At 48.2% G+C, this 23,450-nt stretch overlaps 2 protein-coding genes across 9 annotated transcripts; one reads left to right on the top strand and one right to left on the bottom strand.

Moving 5' to 3' along the window:
- Positions 1-17: 17 nt before the first annotated feature.
- On the bottom strand, positions 18-19,373 carry LOC121299800 (bile acid receptor-like). 8 transcript variants are annotated; one of them, XM_041227882.1, is made up of 12 exons: positions 19,352-19,373; positions 7,585-7,705; positions 5,846-6,226; positions 5,438-5,578; positions 4,269-4,411; positions 4,139-4,159; positions 3,862-3,960; positions 3,193-3,295; positions 2,532-2,651; positions 2,125-2,226; positions 1,817-1,933; positions 18-1,468 (listed from the first exon to the last, which is right to left on the bottom strand). In XM_041227882.1, exons 2-12 carry the CDS (start codon positions 7,679-7,681, stop codon positions 1,230-1,232), a joined length of 1,563 nt encoding a protein of 520 aa, XP_041083816.1. In that variant the 5' UTR covers positions 7,682-7,705; positions 19,352-19,373; the 3' UTR covers positions 18-1,229. The 8 variants fall into 8 exon arrangements, with proteins under 8 accessions (XP_041083816.1, XP_041083813.1, XP_041083817.1 ...); XM_041227879.1 differs by lacking the exon at positions 19,352-19,373 and adding an exon at positions 12,576-12,605; XM_041227883.1 differs by lacking the exon at positions 19,352-19,373 and adding an exon at positions 12,576-12,605 and having other exon boundaries at positions 3,193-3,292.
- Positions 17,592-22,568, top strand: LOC121299801 (suppressor of IKBKE 1-like). Its single transcript, XM_041227888.1, has 6 exons — positions 17,592-17,734; positions 18,410-18,570; positions 18,777-18,882; positions 19,377-19,519; positions 20,572-20,685; positions 21,068-22,568. Exons 2-6 carry the CDS (start codon positions 18,412-18,414, stop codon positions 21,167-21,169), a joined length of 624 nt encoding a protein of 207 aa, XP_041083822.1. The 5' UTR covers positions 17,592-17,734; positions 18,410-18,411; the 3' UTR covers positions 21,170-22,568.
- The last annotated feature ends 882 nt before the right edge of the window (positions 22,569-23,450 follow it).

The raw sequence follows: 23,450 nt of genomic DNA, 5'->3' as shown, positions 1-23,450 counted from the left end.
GACGAAGAAAAAAAAAAAAAACTTAGCGGACATGTTTATTGAGCACTGCAACAATAACAACACACAGTACATCTGAAGCGTTTACAGGATGTTATTATATAATAATAATACGCACAATAGCATTCATACACACAGACTAGAGGCACGATGTTCTCATTTATACAAAAGGAAACACTCTATAAAAGACCATTCCTGTACTTGCTCAAACAGAATCGGCTCGTTTCTGGGGCTGGCAGAGTTAAAGGGCACATGATCACATGTGTGGCATGGAATGGGTAAGGCTTGTGGTCCCAGCTACGGGCAAAGACAGCTTTGGAGGGGGGCTAGCTCGATACTGGAACAGCAGACCCGCAGCGATGAGCTGTGAGCCCGTTTAAAATGCCACGTCTTGTAATATAATAAGATGACGGGCGATGCGCTTTGCAGCAAAGATGTGCTCGCAGGCTTGTGCTTCAGCGGTAGGCAGACTGGGTGAAAGACGCTGGGGATCAATGACATCACCAGGGATGGACTGTATTAGACTCCCATTGCATAGCAGCGTGATCCATTCCTGGTTTCACTGTGAGTTTAATAAGACCCACCTGAGCTCGTTAGCTACACATTGTGGCTAATCAAGCTCTATGTGAAACCTGGCATTCGGGAAACTGCTGTGCAACAGGAGTCTTACTTCAATCCCTGAACACATCAATTGGGATATGTAAATTTACAAAAATAAATATGATGCAAATTCAGAAGGTTTAGTGTATTCCTATTTCTGCTTGCTTTGGTATTATTATTATTATTATTATTATTATTATTATTATTATTATTATTATTATTATTATTAAGCAGATCTGAGTTGTAGTGATGCTGGTAAGGTTCCCCGCACACATTTCATGAGACCCATTTGGACAAGTCCATTTCCTCTAGACAGTACTGATGTCTTCACATCACCAGTGCGGCCGGCACTTCTCCTAGTTACAGACTTTCACTGTCTTGTAAAGACATGGCATTTCTGTTCACCGGAGGTTTGGGTCTGCTGTCGCCTAGCGCCAGACTAACTCGTATCCAGGCATATTCAGACTGTTTGAAAATGAAACAATCGGCAGACGTGGCCATTTTCACGTCGACGCTTCTTCCTCCGTCAAACCGAAGTGGAGAGACCCGTTTCCAACCAGCTACTCTGGGTCCATTTCAAACAGTGTGAGGGTGAGGGGGGGCAGGCTGCGGGCGGGGGGGTCCTGCCCCCGTCACTGCCGCTCCCAGGTCTCGCAGAGTGGTGGTGGCAGTGCCTGGTCTTTCCCGCGCAGTGCGCTCAGCACGCCGCTGTGGTGGTGGCCAAGCGTGCGGAGCTCCGTCAGCCGGCCCAGCAGACGAGCGAAGTGCTGGGGATCCCCGGGGTGCCGGAGCTTGGAGAACTTGTACAGGAGCTCCAGCAGCGGCTCCTGCAGTCTCTCCACCTGCTCCCGGCTCTTCAGGAACGGGCGGTCTGAGAGGGTTAGAGAAGGTGCAAGGGTATTAACAGAGAACAGAAGATGTTTAGCTTACCTCCCTTCCTCGAGAACATTTTGGACAACGATTCATCTGAAAAAGACATTTCCAATCGTAATAAAAGAACATTGCTTCGTTTAAAACGATATCATTTGCAACTAAGAAGCCGTCATTGAACGGAGGGCTCATGCAATCACATGCTGATAATGACAGACCCCTGTGTTTGGCATCGGCCACGCTGTGATCTTACGCATCAGTTTCATTCCGCGGGTTGTACGATGACTGCGGGTTTTCAGGTTGCAGTCGGAGCCCCAGTGGTTCAGAGGCGCACATGGATCTGACTCACCAGAGGAGAGCAGCACCATGGCAGCAAGGAGCGCGTACTCCTGCTCCGTCAGGTTCAGGTCCCTCAGGCTCCTGTAGAAGTGATACACTGGCCGGAGCGCATCGTCTCCAGTAGCAGCTGCAGGAGGGAAGCACAGCCAGGGTTAGCTATCCCACTCCCAATGTGCCAGGGTGAGACCAGAACAAACTAGCACTCCTTCAAAACAGAGCTGAACCCAGTTAAAGCTGCTTATTCATATCTTTTTTAAATAATGATTTATCTTTATGAACTGTTGAAGCCCGTCTATCTATGCATAGCCCATGACGTACTGGGAGGATGTGTTGAGGTGTCTTGCTCAGGGTTTGGTGAGTATACTGGCTTCCCATCAAGACTCGTCCCATATCCAACAAACCAGGGCAGCCCGACAGCATCTGAAACACAGATCACAAAGACGGCCATCGTTTGTTGAAGAAGCTGCTCGGTGTCAATCCTTACGGCAGCGATTGCAAAACTTCTTCTTGCAAAAACAACACAACACCCCATTTGAGCTAATCTATATGCACCCCGCTGGGGAGCCCTGAGACAGAGACAGAGGCGTCCAGCTGTCCTCACGTAGCTGACCCTTTAGGTGGCACTGCTGAAGGCAGGATCTGGGGGTGCACGGATCTGGCACCTCAGTGCAGGACACTGGGAATCGGACGGGATCCCTAATAGCACAGATGTAATTGAATCCTACCTGCACCCGCCCCCTCTCCAGCGCTCTCGTTGTGCAGCTGGGCCGAGTGCAGGAACATGGCTTCCACAACAGAGCCTCTGAGCAGAGCAGACTGATCATCGTGGTGCAGCTGCTGGAACCCTGAGAGAGAGAGAGAGAGAGAGAGAGAGAGAGAGAGAGAGAGAGAGAGAGAGAGAGAGAGAGAGAGAGAATGAGAGGGAGAGAGCGAGAGAGAGAGAAAGCTACATTTACATGCACAAGGGAGCACCGGTCCTCATGCAACTGATCCTGTCGAATGAGAGTTTACATGCTGAACTCAGTGGGGTTCGAAGGAATCAGTACTGAGCCTGTGTGCCATTAAAACAGCATACCTGATTCCAGTTCCATGCTGGTTTACTGGCATATATTGAGGTTTGGGATCTCTAAAAGAGACAGCTTGAATCCGATTCCACTGTGCATTCTGCAAGCACAGAACAGCGGCCAGTCTATATTTAAGTCAGTCTAGCGCACAGCAATGTATTAAACCTGCTTCAAAATAAACAGCAAACGAAACAGCCGTAAATGTGACATGTGAGACCTGCAGAGCTCTACATCAGCTGAGATCTGTAGGATTGTGTTAGCTGCTTGAATGCAGTCCGGTCCAAGGAAGAGTCCATTCCAAGGGGAAAGGTGACCGGCTTACCAGGCAGGCTCTTAGTGAACTCCAGCAGTTCCTGCGCATGCAGTGCTGCTGCACCGGACAGCCTCAGGGCTCCCAGACCAGGGTCAGCCGTCTCGCCTCGCTGCTGCAGAGACAGGGAGAGACACGGTCACCAGCATAGCGTAGAAGAGGCAGGGCAGCTGAATGCATTGAGGTGTGAGTCAGTGGACCTGAAGAGTTTTATAATGTCCCCGTGACCTCCAGCTGTGTGGCTGCACTCCCTGCTGTTTACCACCAGAGCTATTCAGAGACGGCATTCTGGGAAACTGCATCACTGTTAATCTGGCTGGGATTTCTCATGAAAAAGCTTCCCAGTTCTGCCTGAAACTCGTTCAGTGAGTCACTTGCCAAGTTGGAGTGTCTGTGCAGCTGTGTCCGTGAGAAGAGAACGCAAGACAAGAGGAAACAGAAATGCATCAGGGTCAGGTCCCTGTACTGGGATTCAATGTATTGAAGCCTCAGTCCCTAAATGAGTGGATATGGCTGCTGCAGTTTGTTCGGAGCCGAGTATAACACGCAATCTATAACATGACACAGCCGCCTTGGACCCCCAGAAATTGCTCGATGGGAAAAGGAATTTGAATCAGTTAAGGGTGAGAGAAGGAGAGGGGACGGGGGCTAGCAGTGGAAGCAGAGGAAGGGGTGCCCTACACTTTTTCGGGGGGCCTCCTGTGGCGCTCGGTACCTGCGATGAGCCTCCACAATATAATCCAACAGCTGCTGCTCCTGAGAGGTCAGCTCCACACGCTCCTAAAAACACCGACAGCAAAAACAATCGGTCAGCGGCAGCCATGCACCCTCCATTTTCAAACCCAAAGCACCTCAAATCCTGACCGCTTACACATGAGCGCCTTGCAAATTCAATGGTACGCACGAGCTCTGAAAAGGTGGGTTTGTTTTTAAATGCATTTGCAAGTTCTGGCCTTACCATCATCAATGTTTTCTGAAGCTGAAAAAAAAAAAAACCACCGTCAGCTGCATCTCCATGTAAAAGCGGGCACTTTGGTGTGTGACAGCCGCTCGTGAGACGTTAAGAAGAGGACCTGTGAGAGGACTACCTGGGCAGGCTGTCGGGTTGTGGAGGAGACCTGCTTGCTCTCTGGCCCCTCTTCCTCCAGCTTGATGCTGCACAGGAAGTCCAGGCCCTGCTTGGCGTTCTTGCGGAGTCGTTTGGATTTGCACTGGACCTCCGTCAGTAGACCTGGGAGAGGCAGGGAGAGGCAGGGAGCAGGGTGAGGCAGTGAGGCCGGTGCTAGGAGCAGAGCTGAGAAGAGTGACACTGGGCTGTATCTGACAACCATGAGCACACGCACCCCAGAGAATCCATGGAGCGTGTGTTTCATGAGACCTGATACCCACCATTCATGTTTAACCATGTGCAATTCTTATGCTGTATCCTGGCTGACTGATTAATTTAGATGCTTTATCATAGTCACTGCACAATAACAATGCATGTGTTTTAGAATGCATTTCCTGTGTTGTACTTCACTTTGCCATGTTTTTACAAAGTAACGAACAAGGCCAGGCCACTCTCCGCAACAATGCCCGTTCGGTTCCTAATAACTCATTTTCCCCGGAAACGCATCATTGAAGAATCCCACTCCCACTGCCAGCATGCCCCCCCCCCCCCCCCCCGCTCTGCACTTGTTCAGAAGTGTTGTGACTGTGGGCAGCTTCTCGATGTGTTTCAGAGCCCTGAAGGTTACTCTGCACTCACACTCTGCCAGCATGCCCACTGCTCTACACTTGTTCAGAAGTGTTGTGACTGTGGGCAGCTTCTCGATGTGTTTCAGAGCCCTGAAGGTTACTCTGCACTCACACTCTGCCAGCATGCCCCCTGCTCTGCACTTGTTCAGAAGTGTTGTGACTGTGGGCAGCTTCTCGATGTGTTTCAGAGCCCTGAAGGTTACTCTGCACTCACACTCTGCCAGCATGCCCCCTGCTCTGCACTTGTTCAGAAGTGTTGTGACTGTGGGCAGCTTCTCGATGTGTTTCAGAGCCCTGAAGGTTACTCTGCACTCACACTCTGCCAGCATGCCCACTGCTCTACACTTGTTCAGAAGTGTTGTGACTGTGGGCAGCTTCTCGATGTGTTTCAGAGCCCTGAAGGTTACTCTGCACTCACGCTCTGCCAGCATGCCCCCTGCTGTGCACTTGTTCAGAAGTGTTGTGACAGTGGGCAGCTTCCCGATGTGTTTCAGAGCCCTGAAGGTTACTCTACACTCACACTCTGCCAGCATGCCCACTGCTCTGCACTTGTTCAGACGGCACTCCTGGCACTTCCGGCGCATGTACATGTCCATCTCGCAGTGCCCGCCGCTCTTGCACTGGTACACCGCCTTCTTTGTGATGCTCCGTCGGAAGAACCCTGCAGACATGGACAGAGTCAGTTTAACACCCAGAGCCTGCCTCTCAGCGCGGCTGAGTCCAGCGAGCGCAATGCAAGATCCAGTGGAGCGTGCAAAGTGAATGAACATGCCGTCACCTCAGTGGCATGCCATCATTTCGTCAGTACAGTACGTCAGCACAACAGTATTTTCTCCTAAGTTAATAATGAATTAAATTTACTGATCGCGCCTCTCACGCTGGCTTACCGATAACAAGCCAGACTCAGTGCCCTCCTGCCTCTCCGTACCTTTACAGCCCTCGCAGGTGAGTGCGTTGTAGTGGTACCCCGAGGCCTTGTCCCCGCACACCACACACAGCTCCTCCTGCCCTCGGAGTCCCAGGCGAGGACGCTTCAGAGTGGGGATGCCAGCCATGCCAGGGAGGACGGGCACCCCGCTGGGGTCCAGCTCAGTGGGCAGCGTGTAGGAGGGTTTGCCCAGCTCACACACCCCCAGCTGGTACTGCCCCTCGGGGTACTGCAAGCAGTACGGGTAGGGGGAGTAGCAGGACGGAGAGGAGGGCGCCCCCTGCAGCATGGGCGAGAACTGCATCCCGGTATACTGGCTGAATTGGGAGAGCTGGTGATCTGCCTCCTGTAGAGGGTAGCTCAGGTGGTCTGATAGGACATCTGCAAAGACATAAAACACATCCATAACTCTGCAATGATCCTTTACTAATTGCTTACTGTGCCTTTAAGTAACGTGTGCAGTTCACCAGTGCGTGTTGTATGTGATTGAGAGTTGCTCAATGGGTTTCTTATTTCCTGTGGATGCAGCTGGGGTCAGCTGGAGTGGACGAGACGGGCGCACGTAGTAGAATTCGGAATTGATTGTACTTTTTAAAAAATGATACACGAGCCCACAGAGACGCAATAGAAAAATCAAAAAAAAAAAACTAAAAAAAAACTTTGAACTGGTCGAGATGTGAAAATAACATCAGATCAAAAAACAGGATGCAGCTGACTTATCCAGACTACACGTTCACTGACCAGAAAGCAGGAATCCCTTCTGGGCTTTTTGGACAGCAGTCAAGCTAATTGGATTAGCAGCAATGGTTTTAGTCACTTTGTCAGGGGACTGGGTGCGGTGACGTCATTGATCCTGGAGATGAACCCAGAGACGCACAAATCGCCTGCACGTGTTTCCGGCATTCAGCTTGGACACCCCTCTGGGGGGGGAATCCAGGACCCGAGAGCAGGACCCCTGCAGGATTGAGTAATAAGATAATAATGGATTGTGATTTCTACTGCAACTTCATGATAGCTCAGTGAATGCATCTACCAATGAGAGTGAGGGAGGTGGATGGTAGAGTCTGTGTTTCAGAGCAGGCTGTTTCCCATCAGTGTCCCAGACTTCCTCCACGAGCTCTTTCCAGTATCAGTGTTTGTAAACAGAGTCAGTGCTGTGTAAACACGACACACAGGCAGAGATGTGCGCATCACAGCGCAGAGTTGAGCTGCCAGGAATGCTACTGACTAGCTGAAGAGAGAGGCAGAGGAAGCTGCGAAACGCAAGTGGCAAACGATAAAACAGGGGTCCTAGACAGTGCCAGGCAGGACCCGCCTTCATAAGGACAGGTTTTGCTTGTGCTTGACTCACTGTGTTGAATACAGCGCTGACCAGTGCTTTTACTTTATACTTTTTCAAAAGGATGCATTTGTGTTAAACCTGGTGTTGGTGTGAAACATTTAGGCATCCCTGTGGTCTCAATGGAGCTCTCATTATGACCTCTAACCCGAACGCTGTGCTGGATCTCCTCCTAGCAGCGGAACACCTCAAGCTGTAGCTCAATGGAAAGACATTCATCTTTGCGGTTACTGGTTCAGGTCTAGCCCTTGCCTCTCCACTGAGCTGCCAAGCCCTTACAAAGTGTAACTGGTAAACCAGAGTGTAACTATTAATCTGCTCCCCCCACAACACTGTACGGAAGACGATGGCTTACCAGCATGGCACTCTTTTAGGAAGTGCCACACCCCTTATTGCTCACCATAATACTGCAATGGCTCCGACGCACAGTACCCCTCAGGCACTGCAATGTAGCTGTTGGCAGCCATGCTGAGTTCTGACTCCTCCCACTCTCTCATTCGGGCAGCGTTCAGTTTCAGAATCTGGAAGAGCCAATTGGAAAACAGTGGGATTAGGAGGGGGACGGTACCTCTTAGAATGATGCTCTCATGGTCTTCCACCGCAATGAATCAAAGGTAACTTTTTTTCCCCCTTCCTAGCCCCTGAACACACATCATGAACATACATTGTACTGAAGTAGGTTAAAGGAATCTCTGTTTAAGAGCCTTGCTTTCGTGCACTTCCGCAGTCACACCTTCTTCCCTGTCATTAACCAACCAGACTGCAGCCAGTCCCGCGCTCGGAAGCCAGTACCAGGTGCGGCTGCAGGAGGCAGAGTGACTGTGGGGGATCTGGTCAGTGTGTTTTGTTCATGCGAAAGAACTGGCTGCCTGTTGAAGGATAACGTGGGAAAACATAAATAAAGGAGTTTTAATACAGCCTAGCGATGCGAGCATCGTTAGTTCTGCAGATTGTAAACAGAGCGCTGGGGAGCGACTGTTTCGAGAGACCCTTCGCTGACTCTAAGTGTCCCAGGCCATCTCCTCAAATAGCTGGCGAACATGCTTGTTGGTAAAGTGATTTGAATTGCTGCACATCAATCTGTTCTGCCTTTCTGGTCCTTTCACTGTACCAAGCAAGAGTGTGGAGCGGAGAGGGGTGGGAGGCAGGCTGTCTTTACACAGTTTGTGTGCAATGGCCAGGACTGAGGAGAGCACACTGTTATCATCATGACCCCATCCTGGCAGGGCAAAGTCCCAGCCTGTCACAGCAACTGAACTGCTGTTAGAGTGGAGTTCAGCAGTGAACACAATCCGAGCATTTATATACACTGTGTGTGTGTGTGTGTGTGTGTGTGTCTATATATATATATATATATATATATATATATATATATATATATATATATATATATATATATATATATATATATATATATATATGTGTGTGTGTGTGTGTGTGTGTGTGTGTGTATATATATATATATATATATATATATATATATATATATATATATATATATACTTCCAGCACACTTGAGGTATTAGTCAGCTGGTGTCCTCTTAGACCCGTAGGAGCTAACATGACATTGCTGTGTATTTCAATAGCAGTCACTTAGTAAATGCATTTGCACTGACACGTGATTGCATGAATGGTGTATTTACTGGACTTGCTGTGTCAGTGTGTTTGCACATGTATGTAAGTACACAACTGTATCAGAAAAGGGTTCGGTTCAGATTGTGCAACAAAGTCTTACTGTACATTGTAACTGTGCGATTGTAATTCTGTGTAAGAGCACATGTATTAACTCAGGCACTACTATGCAAATACACAGTAATGAGAGACGCTCAATGTAAAGTGTTACCCAGTAGAAACAGGACACACACGAGCCAACAAGCCTGGGTGACAAATAACACAAGAGCGTCGCATTACACAAATAACACAAGAGCGTTGCATTACACAAATAACACAAGAGCGTCGCATTACACAAATAACACAAGAGCGTTGCATTACACAAATAACACAAGAGCGTTGCATTACACAAATAACACAAGAGCGTTGAATTACACAAGACCACCCCGGGTTAAATAAATAAACCCCAGTTTTCATCGAGGTTATTAGGTCAGTTTTACAAATATGTGCACACGCGTCTCAATCCGATTAGTCTTTCTGAGTCTTCCTGGCTTCTTATTTGATTATAATATGCAGTGCAGATCTGCACTGGGGAATTGAAATTAAAAGCAGCCTTTTCCACGTTCCAGTGCAGCCCTCTTCTGCCCTTGCTGCACAGACTAGAATCTGCATTTGTTTCAATACTGTGCAATCCACCAGTCAATGGGAATTGTGTAAATAATATATTTAAAATGGCATTCTTCATTGTAACCTGCATTATTAATATTATATTCTCCACGTTACTGAGCACAGCAGCTTTACTTTGATAAGAATCACTTTGATGTTATTCCTTGTGTTTTGGTTTTAATAACTCAGCCTGGTTGAATGTTTTGCTGTGAGATTGTTGTTGAGGGCAGCTTGAAAGGCAAACAGCAATCCTGTACACTCAGTCCCTGCAAACCTCATAACCCTCGCTGCTTATCAAAGAAACACGTGACCTCCTGACATCTCAGCTATTGCAATGAGACTCACTCCCAATAAATACAACCATGATAAAAACAGAGGTAAAGGAGGCAGCAAACAAACACTTTCAACTGCATGAGGTATTAATTCAAAGAATAGAGCCAGCTGCATATTTATCATCTGCTGTCACAGTCAGACTTTCAGATTTCGAAAAGGCCAGGACACATCACACAGACCGTCCGTCCCCCCAATTACACAGACCCCCCCTCCCCGGGGGGTTTGAAGCACTCTTGTCTGAGATGTTTGTCCTCCTGTCATGTTTGTGGAGGCAATATTTGCACCCAGGTTAAAGTTTAACAAGATCAAGGCACTGATTTCAAGCCCAGGCAGAACACAACTACTGTTCTCAGACTGGCTCACAAATTCCTATTTCCTCTGTAGATAGTAATGGAAATCTCTCTTGCTGTGTTCTGCATGGGTGCTCAGAGAGTTCAACTAATGTCCTGCGGGGGGAGCAATGCCAGCGTGGGTCGGACCTTGTTTGTAGAGTTTTGCCGGTCTTGGCTGGGGGACCAGCAAGGCTGCGTTAGGCTTTGAGATCATGCAGGGCAAAGCAGAAAAATTGTCTGGGCTTAGTACATCTTCTATTCAGTGACCCCTACACACAGCACAGCACAGCAAAGCACAGCACAGCACAGCACAGCACAGCACAGCACAGACAGCTTACTAAGCCATTAAGAAATACTGTTCATTTTCTTAGTCAATGTAGATGAACAGACCATGCAATCCACCCTGACTCATTGTGTAAACATTACTGCAGTGACAACAACAGGTACGATATATTAACTAATAATACACATAGGAACACTGGCCCTTTAAATAAAGCATGCCCACAACTGAAACTGCTGAAAGAGAATCACAGAAGACCTCACTTAAAAACAGTACCCTAAGTGTGCCTTGTGCCATCTGACCAAGCTTCTGTATGCCGGGTGAATAATTCAGCTGCTGAGCCCATTGGATTCCTATTGAAATCAAATTCTCCATGCCTTCACTTATCCCACCTGAACGCTTAATCAATAATAGCAGAATATTATAGCTCCATATTTGGATCATATTTGCAGATATCTTTTTCAGCACACACTGGTAACTAAATCAGCAACAGCTCCAATGATTATATAGCAAATGCATGCCTGCTAACTGTGGATAGAAGTTACTTCAAACGATAACTGGTTCTGTGCTGGATCAGGAAAGCTGTGAGTGGTTCTGTGTTGGATCAGGAAAGCTGTGAGTGGTTCTGTGCTGGATCAGGAAAGCTGTGAGTGGTTCTGTGCTGGATCAGGAAAGCTGTGAGTGGTTCTGTGAGTGGTTCTGGATCAAGAAAGCTGTGAGTGGTTCTGTGTTGGATCAGGAAAGCTGTGAGTGGTGGTTCTGTGTTGGATCAGGAAAGCTGTGAGTGGTTCAGGAAAGCTGTGAGTGGTTCTGTGTTGGATCAGGAAAGCTGTGAGTGGTTCTGTGTTGGATCAGGAAAGCTGTGAGTGGTTCTGTGCTGGATCAGGAAAGCTGTGAGTGGTTCTGTGCTGGATCAGGAAAGCTGTGAGTGGTTCTGTGTTGGATCAGGAAAGCTGTGAGTGGTTCTGTGTTGGATCAGGAAAGCTGTGAGTGGTTCTGTGCTGGATCAGGAAAAGTGGTTCTGTGCTGGATCAGGAAAGCTGTGAGTGGTTCTGTGTTGGATCAGGAAAGCTGTGAGTGGTTCTGTGCTGGATCAGGAACGCTGTGAGTGGTTCTGTGTTGGATCAGGAAAGCTGTGAGTGGTTCTGTGTTGGATGTGAGTGGTTCTGTGCTGGATCAGGAAAGCTGTGAGTGGTTCTGTGATGGATGGATCAGGAACGCTGTGAGTGGTTCTGTGTTGGATCAGGAAAGCTGTGAGTGGTTCTGTGCTGGATCAGGAAAGCTGTGAGTGGTTCTGTGCTGGATCAGGAAAGCTGTGAGTGGTTCTGTGCTGGATCAGGAAAGCTGTGAGTGGTTCTGTGCTGGATCAGGAAAGCTGTGAGTGGTTCTGTGCTGGATCAGTGAGTGGTTCTGTGCTGGATCAGGAAAGCTGTGAGTGGTTCTGTGCTGGATCAGGAAAGCTGTGAGTGGTTCTGTGCTGGATCAGGAAAGCTGTGAGTGGTTCTGTGGTTCTGGATCAGGAAAGCTGTGAGTGGTTCTGTGTTGGATCAGGAAAGCTGTGAGTGGTTCTGTGTTGGATCAGGAAAGCTGTGAGTGGTTCTGTGCTGGATCAGGAACGCTGTGAGTGGTTCTGTGTTGGATCAGGAAAGCTGTGAGTGGTTCTGTGCTGGATCAGGAAAGCTGTGAGTGGTTCTGTGCTGGATCAGGAAAGCTGTGAGTGGTTCTGTGCTGGATCAGGAAAGCTGTGAGTGGTTCTGTGTTGGATCAGGAAAGCTGTGAGTGGTTCTGTGTTGGATCAGGAACGCTGTGAGTGACACACTGACAGAACAACTCTACATCACAAAGCTTTCTTTTTTAAAACTATTCCTACTTTGTGTCTATTCCATTCCATAACCGTATATCACAAATGGTATATTTCATAACATTTCATAGTTCCAGTCGTGGAAAGAAACTCGCACAAATACAACAAATAAACACTTCTCCCCTACTTCAAAACTAGCAACACTATTCAGTAACTGAGACAACTCGCTCGGGCTGGGGTCTTCCCCCGGTGTTCGTCTAACAACAAATAAATTCATTGATATCATTTACTGTAAATGTGTTAGAATGCGTGCTTCTCCCCAGCTCTCTCTCTTCACTGGGTCCCCTGGACAAAGCAATGACCCTTACCAGTGCTGTGTGTCTCCTCGCTGTGTGTCTCCTCGCCGCGTGTCCTCGCTGTGTGTCTCTTTCCTGTGTGTCTCCTCGCTGTGTGTCTCCTCTCTGTGTCTCCTCTCTGTGTCTCCTTCCTGTGTGTCCTCGCTGTGTGTCTCCTTCCTGTGTGTGCTGTGTGTCCTCCTCGCTGTGTGTCTCCTCTCTGTGTGTCTCCTCGTTGTGTGTCTCCTCGCTGTGTGTCTCCTTGCTGTGTGTCTCTTTGCTCTGTGTGTCCTCGCTGTGTGCGCTGCTGTGTTGTCTGGTGCTCCCTCTCCCCTGTTGGGTTGCTCTGGCCCCTCTCCCCCTATTTATCTCACAGAGTCTCTCTGCAAACACGGATCAGCTCCAGACACACCACAGAGCTGCGCTGCGGCCCTATCTCTCTCCCTCACTTCCCACACACAGCCCTGTTAGGTCAGGGGCAGGGCCGCCCCCAGCTAGCGTAAATCAAACACTGCAGAGGGGAGGGGGGAGAGAAAATAAAGGGGGGAAGGGAGCGGGACAGCCAGGGAGAGACAAGCTAAACTTGTCAAGGCCAATTGTGTCAAACTGTCACTCTATGTGTGTGACTCGTACCAGGAATGGAGTTCATCAAAATAGAAAGTGTTTCTTTTCATAGTACAGGAAAGTGCACACTGGGTTTACTAATGGACCAACTGTTAATACAAACTAGGACTTGAATTAGTTTATATATAAGCGCTCTGTGAATGATATGAAACTGAAGCTTTGTGCAGTCGCTGCCCTCTGAGCTGGGCTGGGCTCCGTTTCAAAGCACTGGGCTTCTCTGAAAAGAACAAGCCTCCTCTAATGTATCGCTGCTTTTCACAGGCGCTGCTTGAGAATCCCCAGGCCACAGTCGGAGGCCATGGCTGCAGCCCCGCTGTCACCACTTCCAGAGCCCTGGAAACTCTGCAACGTTTTAAAATGCATCTTTCAAAACCATCAGGTGACAGTGGCTGTTCAGCAAGTACCCTGACAATGCCATTGTCCTGTTTGTGTTGTTGCTGCCCCTTGTGTCATTCCAGTGACTTTGTATTCAGATCCGGTCTGTTTCTCGATAGTGAGACGGCTCTTTCATCTGTGTAACGTTGGCCAGACCGGTCTCTTTACAGAAGCCTATGCCCTCTAGGAATCGTCACCTTGGGTCAAGTTTTCTTTTGTTTTACTGTCCCGGGATGGAGCAGCCCCTTACTAATTTAAAGACACTGGCTGATCTCGTCTCTTTTACACGTGTCCATGGTAGGCAACTCGATCAGCTTTGGAACGCAGGCAATGCACAATTCAAAGAAACATTTGAGAAATTGCAGTAAGAGTGTTTTGCAAGAATCTTAAACAGGTAAAGGTAAACACTAAACAAATATACTCTGAAGCTGCCTGCTTTCAAATCAGCCTTCTGCGCTGTTTCACACTGGTTTTCTAACCACGGCATCAGGCATTAACCCAGTGAAAACACAAGCAGATTCTACAGCCTGTATTTCAGGCAGGTAATACGGAACCCGGGCTGAGGAGCAGGAACATGAGCAAGCCAGCAGCCGGGCACAGACCCCTAGGAATCGCAACAGCAATAAAAGCATGTCTTCTTCATATGCCTGTATATGCAGGGCCCCCTGGGTTTGATTTCCAGGAAGCCATGTGTGTGTGTGTGTGTGTGTGTGTGTGTGTGTGTGGTGTGTGTCTGTGCTGAGGTCGGAGAGCATGGCTGGAGAGTAGAGAGCCCGGAAAGAGGGAGAGAGTGTGAGGTAGGAGCGGACACACAGAGTAGTGAGTAGGCAAGACAAATGAGGCCCTCGGCACCGTTAATTTACAATAGACTGAGCGATTACTCGGGGGGGACCCCCCCAAACCCCCGGGGGGGTTTGACTAACCCTTTCTCTTGTCAGGTTTCATCCATAACTGTAACACACACTCACACATGATGTACTGGTGCTCCTGTATTAGATCATTCATGTCATCCTCAGTAGCTTTCCTAGGCAAGTGGGGTTTGAGACCAACAGGGGGCGCTACATTGATAAAAAGTGATCTGTTATAAATAGGCTTTAATGTGGTGCTCTATCAATGAGATCGTCACAACTGACCATGCTGGAGTGCAGTCAAGCTGGTTTATAAATACATAACCCCCCCTCCCCAGGACCCATGTGCTTATATATGAAACAAAACTGCATTTTCACAGAAACAGCGGGTAACATAAGCCCACGAGCTTTCTTTTGATTTGGCTTTTGATTATACAGTAGATATTTTTTATAGGCGTTTGAAAGGGTGTCTGTAGCTGTTAAAAAAACCTCACTGGGGATGTGAGCCAGCAATTTTGGCACTGAAATAGTTAAACACCAACAATTCAGGAGGGGGGGGGGCGTCAGGAAATAGTCCTCATTAAGACATTCCTGCTATGCTGTGTTTATAAATACTAAATAATCTGCTAGTGGTTGATTGATGGTGGTCAGTATCGCTGACACTTCCTGTGTCCAAAAACAAATGGACGTGGATTAAGTAGCGCCGACCCCCCGTGAAAAAACAATACTTTGAATATCTGAACTCTTCTAGTGCACCCTTCACAGCTCCGAGTCCCATAAATCCAGCTCTTCGCGATGACCCCGGGCTAGGAGCCTCATTCCAAGCTGGGTGGCCCCCGCACTTTCTCAGCCCGGGGATCAGAGCTCTCACTGTGGGGAGCAGAAGCCGTTCCAGCGCTCTCAGAAATGCTTGGTGTTCCTGTGCTCTCTGAGGTCAGCCTGTTACTCTGCATCGCACACAGCATGACAACAATGCTGCAGTCATGGGAAATGAGCTTAACAAAATACACGCTGAGGTGTACAAGGCAGGGTCTTCTGAATTCATGTCTTTAAAAAACTACACCACACACAAAAAACATGAAATAACCAAACACAGGAACAAATGAAAGGGCACCACCGGGACATTGTAGCAGCCTTTATTAATGAGGACATAATAGTGGTTTTTATCAGCAAAAAATGGCTTTGGTATGCATGAAAGCCCAGCTAGCAGCAAGGCCGGTCTTGTTTAGTGTATGAAGCGCTGATGAGTGGCTCAGAGCGGTTCTGGGGGGTGCACTCCTTATAAGCCTTACTCAGCTCTTTAGCAGACTCAATTAAGGCTGCTGTGAGTGATTTCTTCCCATCCATCTCACAGCTGAATTAAAGAGGACAGGCCTCCCTCCCGCCTGGCTCCTCTCTGAGGACTGTTTACCCAGGACCTTGCTGAACCCTCGTAACCAGTCTCGCGATCTGGCCCTTTAAGAACTAAAGATTAAGCCTCATTGCAACAATTTGGCAGGGCTGCATCTTTAACTGCTGTGCTGTTAGGCTGGCTGCAGAGTAATGTGATAATCTGGGATCTCTCTCAAAGTCAAAACGACAGTCACACAATATTTTTAAATTGCTCCTTCAGGTCTTTAGATTGACCAGACTGGTTAGGTTTGTGATCCTAATTCAAAATGCAGGGGATCTTATCATGCCCGTCGCACTCACTAGAACTGCCTTCATTTTGCCCCAGAATTCTACCCTGCACTCCCAGCCTCCTATGTGAGTTCTGAATTGCATTAGACTATGATATGACAAACAGGTGTGTGCTCAGCCTGGGAAGCCTCTGGAGAGTAGGGGAGAGGTGAACCTTGTGGAACCCCAGCCAAGATCGGCAATTCATTTCAGGGTTAGAACCGCGCTTGCACCTGACACACCAAGCGTCAATGCCTCCAGTCTTGTTAATCGCTGTATTCCCAGGCGTTTGCTCAGATTAAGTGTTTGCTGGCATATATAATTAAAAAACAGATCCGCTTTGGAACCTATTAGCAGCAGCTCCACTTATAACAACGTTGAGAGTGTATCTCTGCACTCAGAATGTCAATGACAATCCACGACACGCTCTGCATAAACAGAGGCATTCATATCAGCTTCTGAACTCCTGATACGTGTCTAAGTGTGGCTACTTCGCATCCAGTTGAGAGTGCGTTTTCTCTGCCACTCTTGTAGGACGCTTCACTTCACTAGCGGGTCTCACACAGCAAAGAGATGCACTCTCACCTTGATTAGAGGCAGCCATTGAATAGACACACACCAGAGGGTGCGCACCCCCGGGCCTGTCTAACAGAGCCCTGACAGCCTGAGACGGCACCGCTTCTCTGCAAACACGCGGCTGCCTCACAGGGAGCCCAGAGGATCAGGCAGGCTGGCTGCGAGTGCTTATCGTGGAACCAGAACAAACAGGATAACAGATAACAGAGCCGCACTGACAGATCACAGAACTGCACTTATCAACTGCTGTGAAAGGGGTATTTACATCTACAAGTGCAGCATGCTCTGGGGTCAAGGATATGCACACACACACGCACACGCGCACACACACGCACACGCGCACACATACGCACACGCGCACACACACACACACACACACTTGGGCTGACTCATTAAGTGTAGATTTACTAATCCAAATTCCACACAAGTTTGGATGTGCCACCGGTATGAATAAGGAGACCATACGCCTCTGTGTTCAGCGGGACAGTTTGGGACAGTTCAGGCTTTTCAACTCACACCCCAGTGCATTCTGGTAAGTGTAGTCCTGCTTCTCTTAAAGGAAAGAGAGGTACCTGAGACAGGTAAAACGGACCAGAATGCATTGCGGTTGCGAGTTGACAAGCCTGAACTGTCCCTCTGAACACAGAGCCATATGGCCACCTTAGGTATGAAAATTTGACAGCTATGAAGGAACATCAACATTAGTTTCCTAAATACTCAGAGTTAATTGTTACTTTCAGGGTCGATTACGAAGAAATATCTTTTAAACCAGTTAAAAAGTGTTTTTGAAAGGAGAAAATGTTAATGTTACCAAACGAGATACAAAACACACCCGGCGTCCTCAAGGAGAACTAGAGACGTGCGTTTGAAGGTTCCTCAAACTGACAGGTATTCTGACTGTTAAAAAAAAAAAAAAAAAAAAACAAGAAGCAGTTAATGAAGGCAGTAAAGCCCCTCACGACATGCCTCTCAATGTGTGCCAGGCGCTAGGACCCTGCAGGCGCGGCCCGGTCCAGGAGCGGAAGTGAAGAGGCGGGCAGGCCGGGCTGGAGAGGCAGGGGCCCCGGGGTCAGGTACGCGGAGACACCGCTGAAGGGGGTCCGAGAGCAGGTAGGGTGTGTTTGTTGCTATCGTCCTGACCGGCATTCCCTTAAGATGTTTCGTCGTGCAGCTCGGACAGCGGCGACTGGACATTATTGCCAGCGAAAGAAATGCACGTCAAAAAAACACTTGACTATTTTTTGTTTCCACTTGTAGCAACAGGAAGTGTGATCTCGACGGATGGATCCGATGCAAAGTCTAGGTGTTTGCGTTATATAGCGTGATATATTCCGTACGCGGTACGGGGGTCCTGTCACAGCTGCTGCGCTCCGTTGAAAGTTTATTTTGAGGCGATGGGCATTGCTAACGCGGTGCTAAGTTGAAGATGTCATTTATAACTGCCTGCTGCTGCAGGTTGCTTCCGGTGTTCGTGTAAATTAGGGCAGTGTAAACAAAGCGGACTCCGCTTTCTGATTCGAACATTGTGTACGGAAAAGGCTGGGGCCGTTGCGTAATATATGGGCTAAAGGTAACATGCCAAACCCTTAGCCTAGTTCTTATTTTAAAAACTGCACTGTACATTATTGCAATAAATGTATTCAAATGACATTGAGACACGCAATGCGTGCCTCTGCCAGAAGCATCAGATTTGCTGGCGCTGTCTGCCTTGCCACAGTTTCATTGAGTGAGGCGACACAGCCCTGGTTGATGGTAAACTCCTCACAGCCTCCCTTCCCCATGCAGGGATGGCCTGTACGATGCAGAAGATCTTGGGAGATGCCCGCACTCTGCTGGAGAGGCTGAAAGAGCACGACGTGGCAGCAGAGTCTCTGGTCGAGCAGTCTGGAGCCCTGAACCGGCGCGTGGAGGGCATGAGGGAGGTGGGCATGGCCCTGCCAGACAAGGTAGGGGCTCAACCAGGGGAAGAAGGGGGCAGGGAGAGGGGGTACGACGGTGCCAGACGAGGCTGGTGTGACTGCTGAATGTCTCAAGGAGTTGAAGCTCTTGATCTCTCCGTTGACCGAACTGCTAAATGTTTGGCAACAGCAGTATCCTGTCCAGCAGGATTGTTATGCAGTGCCCGCTTGAGTATGGGTTGGTTTCGTTTCAGTACAAGGAAGATTGCCCAGAACTGAAGGACCTGTCCAAATACAAACCCCACATTCTGCTGACGCAGGAAAACACCCAGATCAAGGAGCTGCAGCAAGAGAACAGGGGTGAGTGGAGCAGGGAGAGGGGAACCAGCAGGCTGCAGACCAGAGAAACAAACACATGCACAGCAGAATCCCCCTGTTAAAACTGCCTTGAATTGAAATGTGAAGTTCAAAATCTAACATGAAATACTACTGAAACACTTTTATTGCTTCCGGTAGACTTTTGCAATATCATTTTGTAATTTATATATAAATTCTAAAATTGTAGGTGAATCTTTTGGCCAGAGCTGTACATTTCTCTTGTGCAGTGCACTAAAAAAAGGTTTAAAATAACCGTTTCTGAACGTCTAGTTAAAACAGATGCGAATCGATGAGATGCACGTGACAGTATAACTGAATTCAAGCAGGCAAACGTTTCAGATGGGTCCCGTTATTCGTGACGAAGGTGTGAGCCGAAATGGTCTGTCTGCAGTAGGCTGGCTGTTTGAAGCTCTGGGTGGATGGAAATGTTGTGGTTTGCCAGCTTCCTTACCTGTCTGAACTGGGTGTCCCTGCAGAGCTGTGGCTGTCCCTGGAGGAGCACCAGTACGCTCTGGAGCTGATCATGGGGAAGTACCGCAAGCAGATGCTGCTCTTCATGACGGCCAAGAAGAAGATGGACGCCAAGCCAGTGCTCAGCCTCCACCAGGAGCACTCCAAGGTCCAGTAGAGCCGCTCTGAAACGCAGCTGAACTAAACCCAGCTGAGTGAAACTCAACCAAGTACAACAAATCCACTACAACTGCTTTGGCTTGAATTAAATCAAAGTTTACGCACATAACTGCTGTGTGCTTAGGAAGGGCTGTGGCCACGCTCTCATTTCCGTTTAGTACAGGCCTCCGTATACAATTATAAAAAGTGTTTCAGTGCTGTGTGTGTGGTTCAGTGCTGTGTTCACTGCTTGTGTGTGTGTGTGTGTGTTTGGTTCAGTGCTGTGTTCCTGACGGCAGTGTTCGCTGCTTGTGTGTGTGGTTCAGGGCTGTGTTCCTCACTGCGTGTGTGTTTGATTCAGTGCTGTGTTCCTGACGGCAGTGTTCGCTGCGTGTGGGTGTGTGTGTTTGATTCAGTGCTGTGTTCCTGACGGCAGTGTTCGCTGCGTGTGTGTGTGTGTGTGTGTGTGTGTGTGTGTGTTTGATTCAGTGCTGTGTTCCTGACGGCAGTGTTCGCTGCGTGTGGGTGTGTGTGTTTGATTCAGTGCTGTGTTCCTGACGGCAGTGTTCGCTGTGTGTGTGTGTGTGTGTGTTTGATTCAGTGCTGTGTTCCTGACGGCAGTGTTCGCTGCGTGTGGGTGTGTGTGTTTGATTCAGTGCTGTGTTCCTGACGGCAGTGTTCGCTGCGTGTGTGTGTGTGTGTGTGTGTGATTCAGTGCTGTGTTCCTGACGGCAGTGTTCGCTGCGTGTGTGTGTGTGTTTGATTCAGTGCTGTGTTCCTGACGGCAGTGTTCGCTGCGTGTGTGCGTGTGTGTGTGTGTTGATTCAGTGTGTGTTTCAGTGTGTGAAAGCAGTGTTCGCTGCATGCGACGTGGTTCCCCACTGCATTCAGGGCTAAGTTCTGCAAACAACAATCCCCAACACACAACACACACACAAACTTCAGTGGACTGCCGTCACAAGCCGACGGTGTGCGTGTGTGTGTGCGTGTGTGTGTGTGTGTTTGATTCAGTGCTGTGTTCCTGACGGCAGTGTTCGCTGCGTGTGTGCGTGTGTTTTACAGGAGGTGCAAGTCCAGGTTGATCGGGTCTGTGAGATGGGAGAGATGATGAGGAAAGCGGTCCATGTGGACGACCAGCACTTCTGCAGCGTACAGGAGAGACTGGCACAGCTTGAGGTGAGCAGAACCGAACCACACACTGGCCGTCAAACTCGCACTACCCTGTGCAGAACGTTATTCATGGTGTGTTTTGATCAGCTCCCAGGAGTTTGATCAGTTCCTGAACTGAAGTTGTTAATGATGCTATAAGTGAGGAACAATGCATTTAAAATCAGACGCCTTCCTGGCTCCAGAGCTTTTTAAATACGACTTCATTGAAAGCAGTTCTGAACCCTGGAAACCGGTCTGGCAGATGTCCACTCTCTTGAACAAAAAACTCGGTGATTTCAGAATTAATCTCTTTATTAGTTAAAGTTAAAAACTGGCACGTTTTGGACCTCAAGCAGCCGTCCTAAATGAATTCATACGTCAAATGTTTTTATGTTTATTTTTTGTTTAGCTTGAGAACAAAGGTCTGCGTGAACTCCTGTCAATCAGCAGAGGGCCTGTGAAGCAGCAACGACAGCAGAAGAGCGAGCCGTCTGAAAACACAACAAAATAGCACCACCTTGTGGCCAAAGCGCTGTGGTGCACTGCGAGCAAAACCACCTCACTGCCAGCATTCTGCCCCTCTCTACACTCCCAGCAGCAGCAGCAGTTAGACTGTCAGTAAGGGGGCTGGACGGGAAGGCTAGACTCCTCGAGCCTTATGATACAATGAACGAGGCGAAAGCCCTGTCAAGATGTGGAAAATCATTACCTTTTTTATGCATAACCACATTTCATCCTTTTTTAAAATAATTTTTTTTTGCCATTCAGTGTTGGCTTTTAGTCTTTGCTGCGGTCCTTTTGAAAAAAAAAAAACCCACGACCAGCTGGCTGGGGAAAGCAAGCACGTTTTATGTCTGTCTTCTGTGTGCACGGGACAGCAGTACAGAAATCCACCCAGACTGTCAAAGCACCGGCTCACACAGCTGGCACTGGGCATTCCAGTCCAGTCTTCAAAGCAGTTCAGGGATGGCAGTAAGACTCCTGTTGCATAGCGGTTTTACCCATTCCAGGTTGTGCTATCATCTTGATCAGCCACAGCGGGCAGGCAACAAGCTCAGGTGTGTCTTATTAAACTCGCAGTGAAACCAGACCCGATCAGACTGCTATGCGTCCCTGCTTGGAAATATCCGCTCGCTGAAGTGTGTTTGTCATCCTCTGTTGTAAACACGGCAGCTTGCTCAGTAATCTCTTCACCTGAGAAACGACTTCATTGGGGTTTTGACAGACCAGGTTAAGGTTCTTAAGGACTGCAGGTGGGGGGGGCATGGCCTTTTCTAGTCCTAGTTTATAAATATGGACCATTCTGTCCACCACCACCAAACCGCTATGTGTAACCGTGTGCCACCAGTGTAAACATGTACCACGGACAGAGTTCTTGGGTTTCCTTTCATATATATATATTTTTTTTTAAGTGATTTTTCTGTCTCTGTCAAAGCATTTTCTTAAGATGCTTGTGAGATTCCAAGCTCTGGTTCTTGTCGTTTTCATCGCTGTTGGAGGATAACCCTTCCTGGAAAGGCTGGGCTCCTCAGGGTTACGATCAGGCCTCTTGTTTTCCACTCGAGACTGCGTTGGTGTTGCAAAGCCTTGCTCTTCGTTAAATGCAGAAAGCTGCAGGTTTTGAAAGTGTGATATAAACCCAGAAATGTGGGAATGAACTGCACAAGGAGAAGAGGCAGTGTTGGGTCTCCAGCAGGACCATAGCGAGCCCGTCGAAGAGTCTGGATTTAGACACCAGTTTGAAATGCTCCCTTTCGCTCAGCTTGGTGTGTGTGGGCTCTCTCTTTGCAAGGACCGCCCGGCCGGCTGGCTCAGTGCTTCACAGTTGCTGGTAAATGCAATGTAGCAGCGTCTCAGGTCAGAACACAGGTTTCGGTTTCTTGTAACGCTCAATAAAATGTGAAAATGCTTGAAATGTTTCTTTTTGCCTGTGAAATAATTAAAACCACTGATCTGAATCATTTGCATGTGTATTTTGATGGTAGGAAATCATAGAATTAATCACCTGATTTTTTTTTTTTTTTTTAAACTGTTTGAGAGCAAAGAAGAAAAAAAAAAAAAAATAAATAATTGAGGTTGTTTTGTGATGTGGGCAAATACTCACTTGAGACAAACTAATTGCACATGTGAACTGAACTGGATTTGAACCCGGAACTCCCCTCTAATCACCCCTCTGAATCTGTGCCCCTCGTTAGTGCACAGGCAGTGGCTGTGTTCATTGGGCCGGCTCCCTGCATGGTGATTAAAGCAGCAGAGCTCTGGAGCTGTGCTGTTTACTGTAAACTAATCCTGCACAGCCCTCTGCAGATAGGACATGAAAACCCGACCAGCTGACAATAGCCAGCCCGGGACCTCAATGACTTCTTCATAGGGGGCCTCAGAGCAGAGCTCGGGTGCTTTCAGAAAAAAAAAAAACTAGCAGAACTCCTATTGAAGGAAGAGGCTGGAAATAGACATACCCACTGTGAAGGACAGCTGAATGGGGTAACAGTTAGCAGCATGTGAACTGCTGTCACGGCTGCCAACAGCACTGTGTGCATGCATATGAATTGACAGGCACACACACACACACGAGCAACCCGACAGCTACTTTAATTCTCAGAATCTGCTAAAGGAATGTCCTGACCAAGTGTCTTCAGCAGCAATGTATATATATATATATATATATCTAATATAATATATATATATATATATATCATATATATAAATCTCCAAACCTCTGTAACAGACACTTCCAGTAGATGCACATACAAAGACTTAACAGTCGGGTGAATCCTTGTGAAATTGTGATG

The sequence above is a fragment of the Polyodon spathula genome, chromosome 25 (genome assembly GCF_017654505.1).
Source record: "Polyodon spathula isolate WHYD16114869_AA chromosome 25, ASM1765450v1, whole genome shotgun sequence".
In the NCBI taxonomy this organism is placed as follows: Eukaryota; Metazoa; Chordata; class Actinopteri; order Acipenseriformes; family Polyodontidae; genus Polyodon; species Polyodon spathula.
This window is presented reverse-complemented; position numbering and strand designations above follow the sequence as displayed.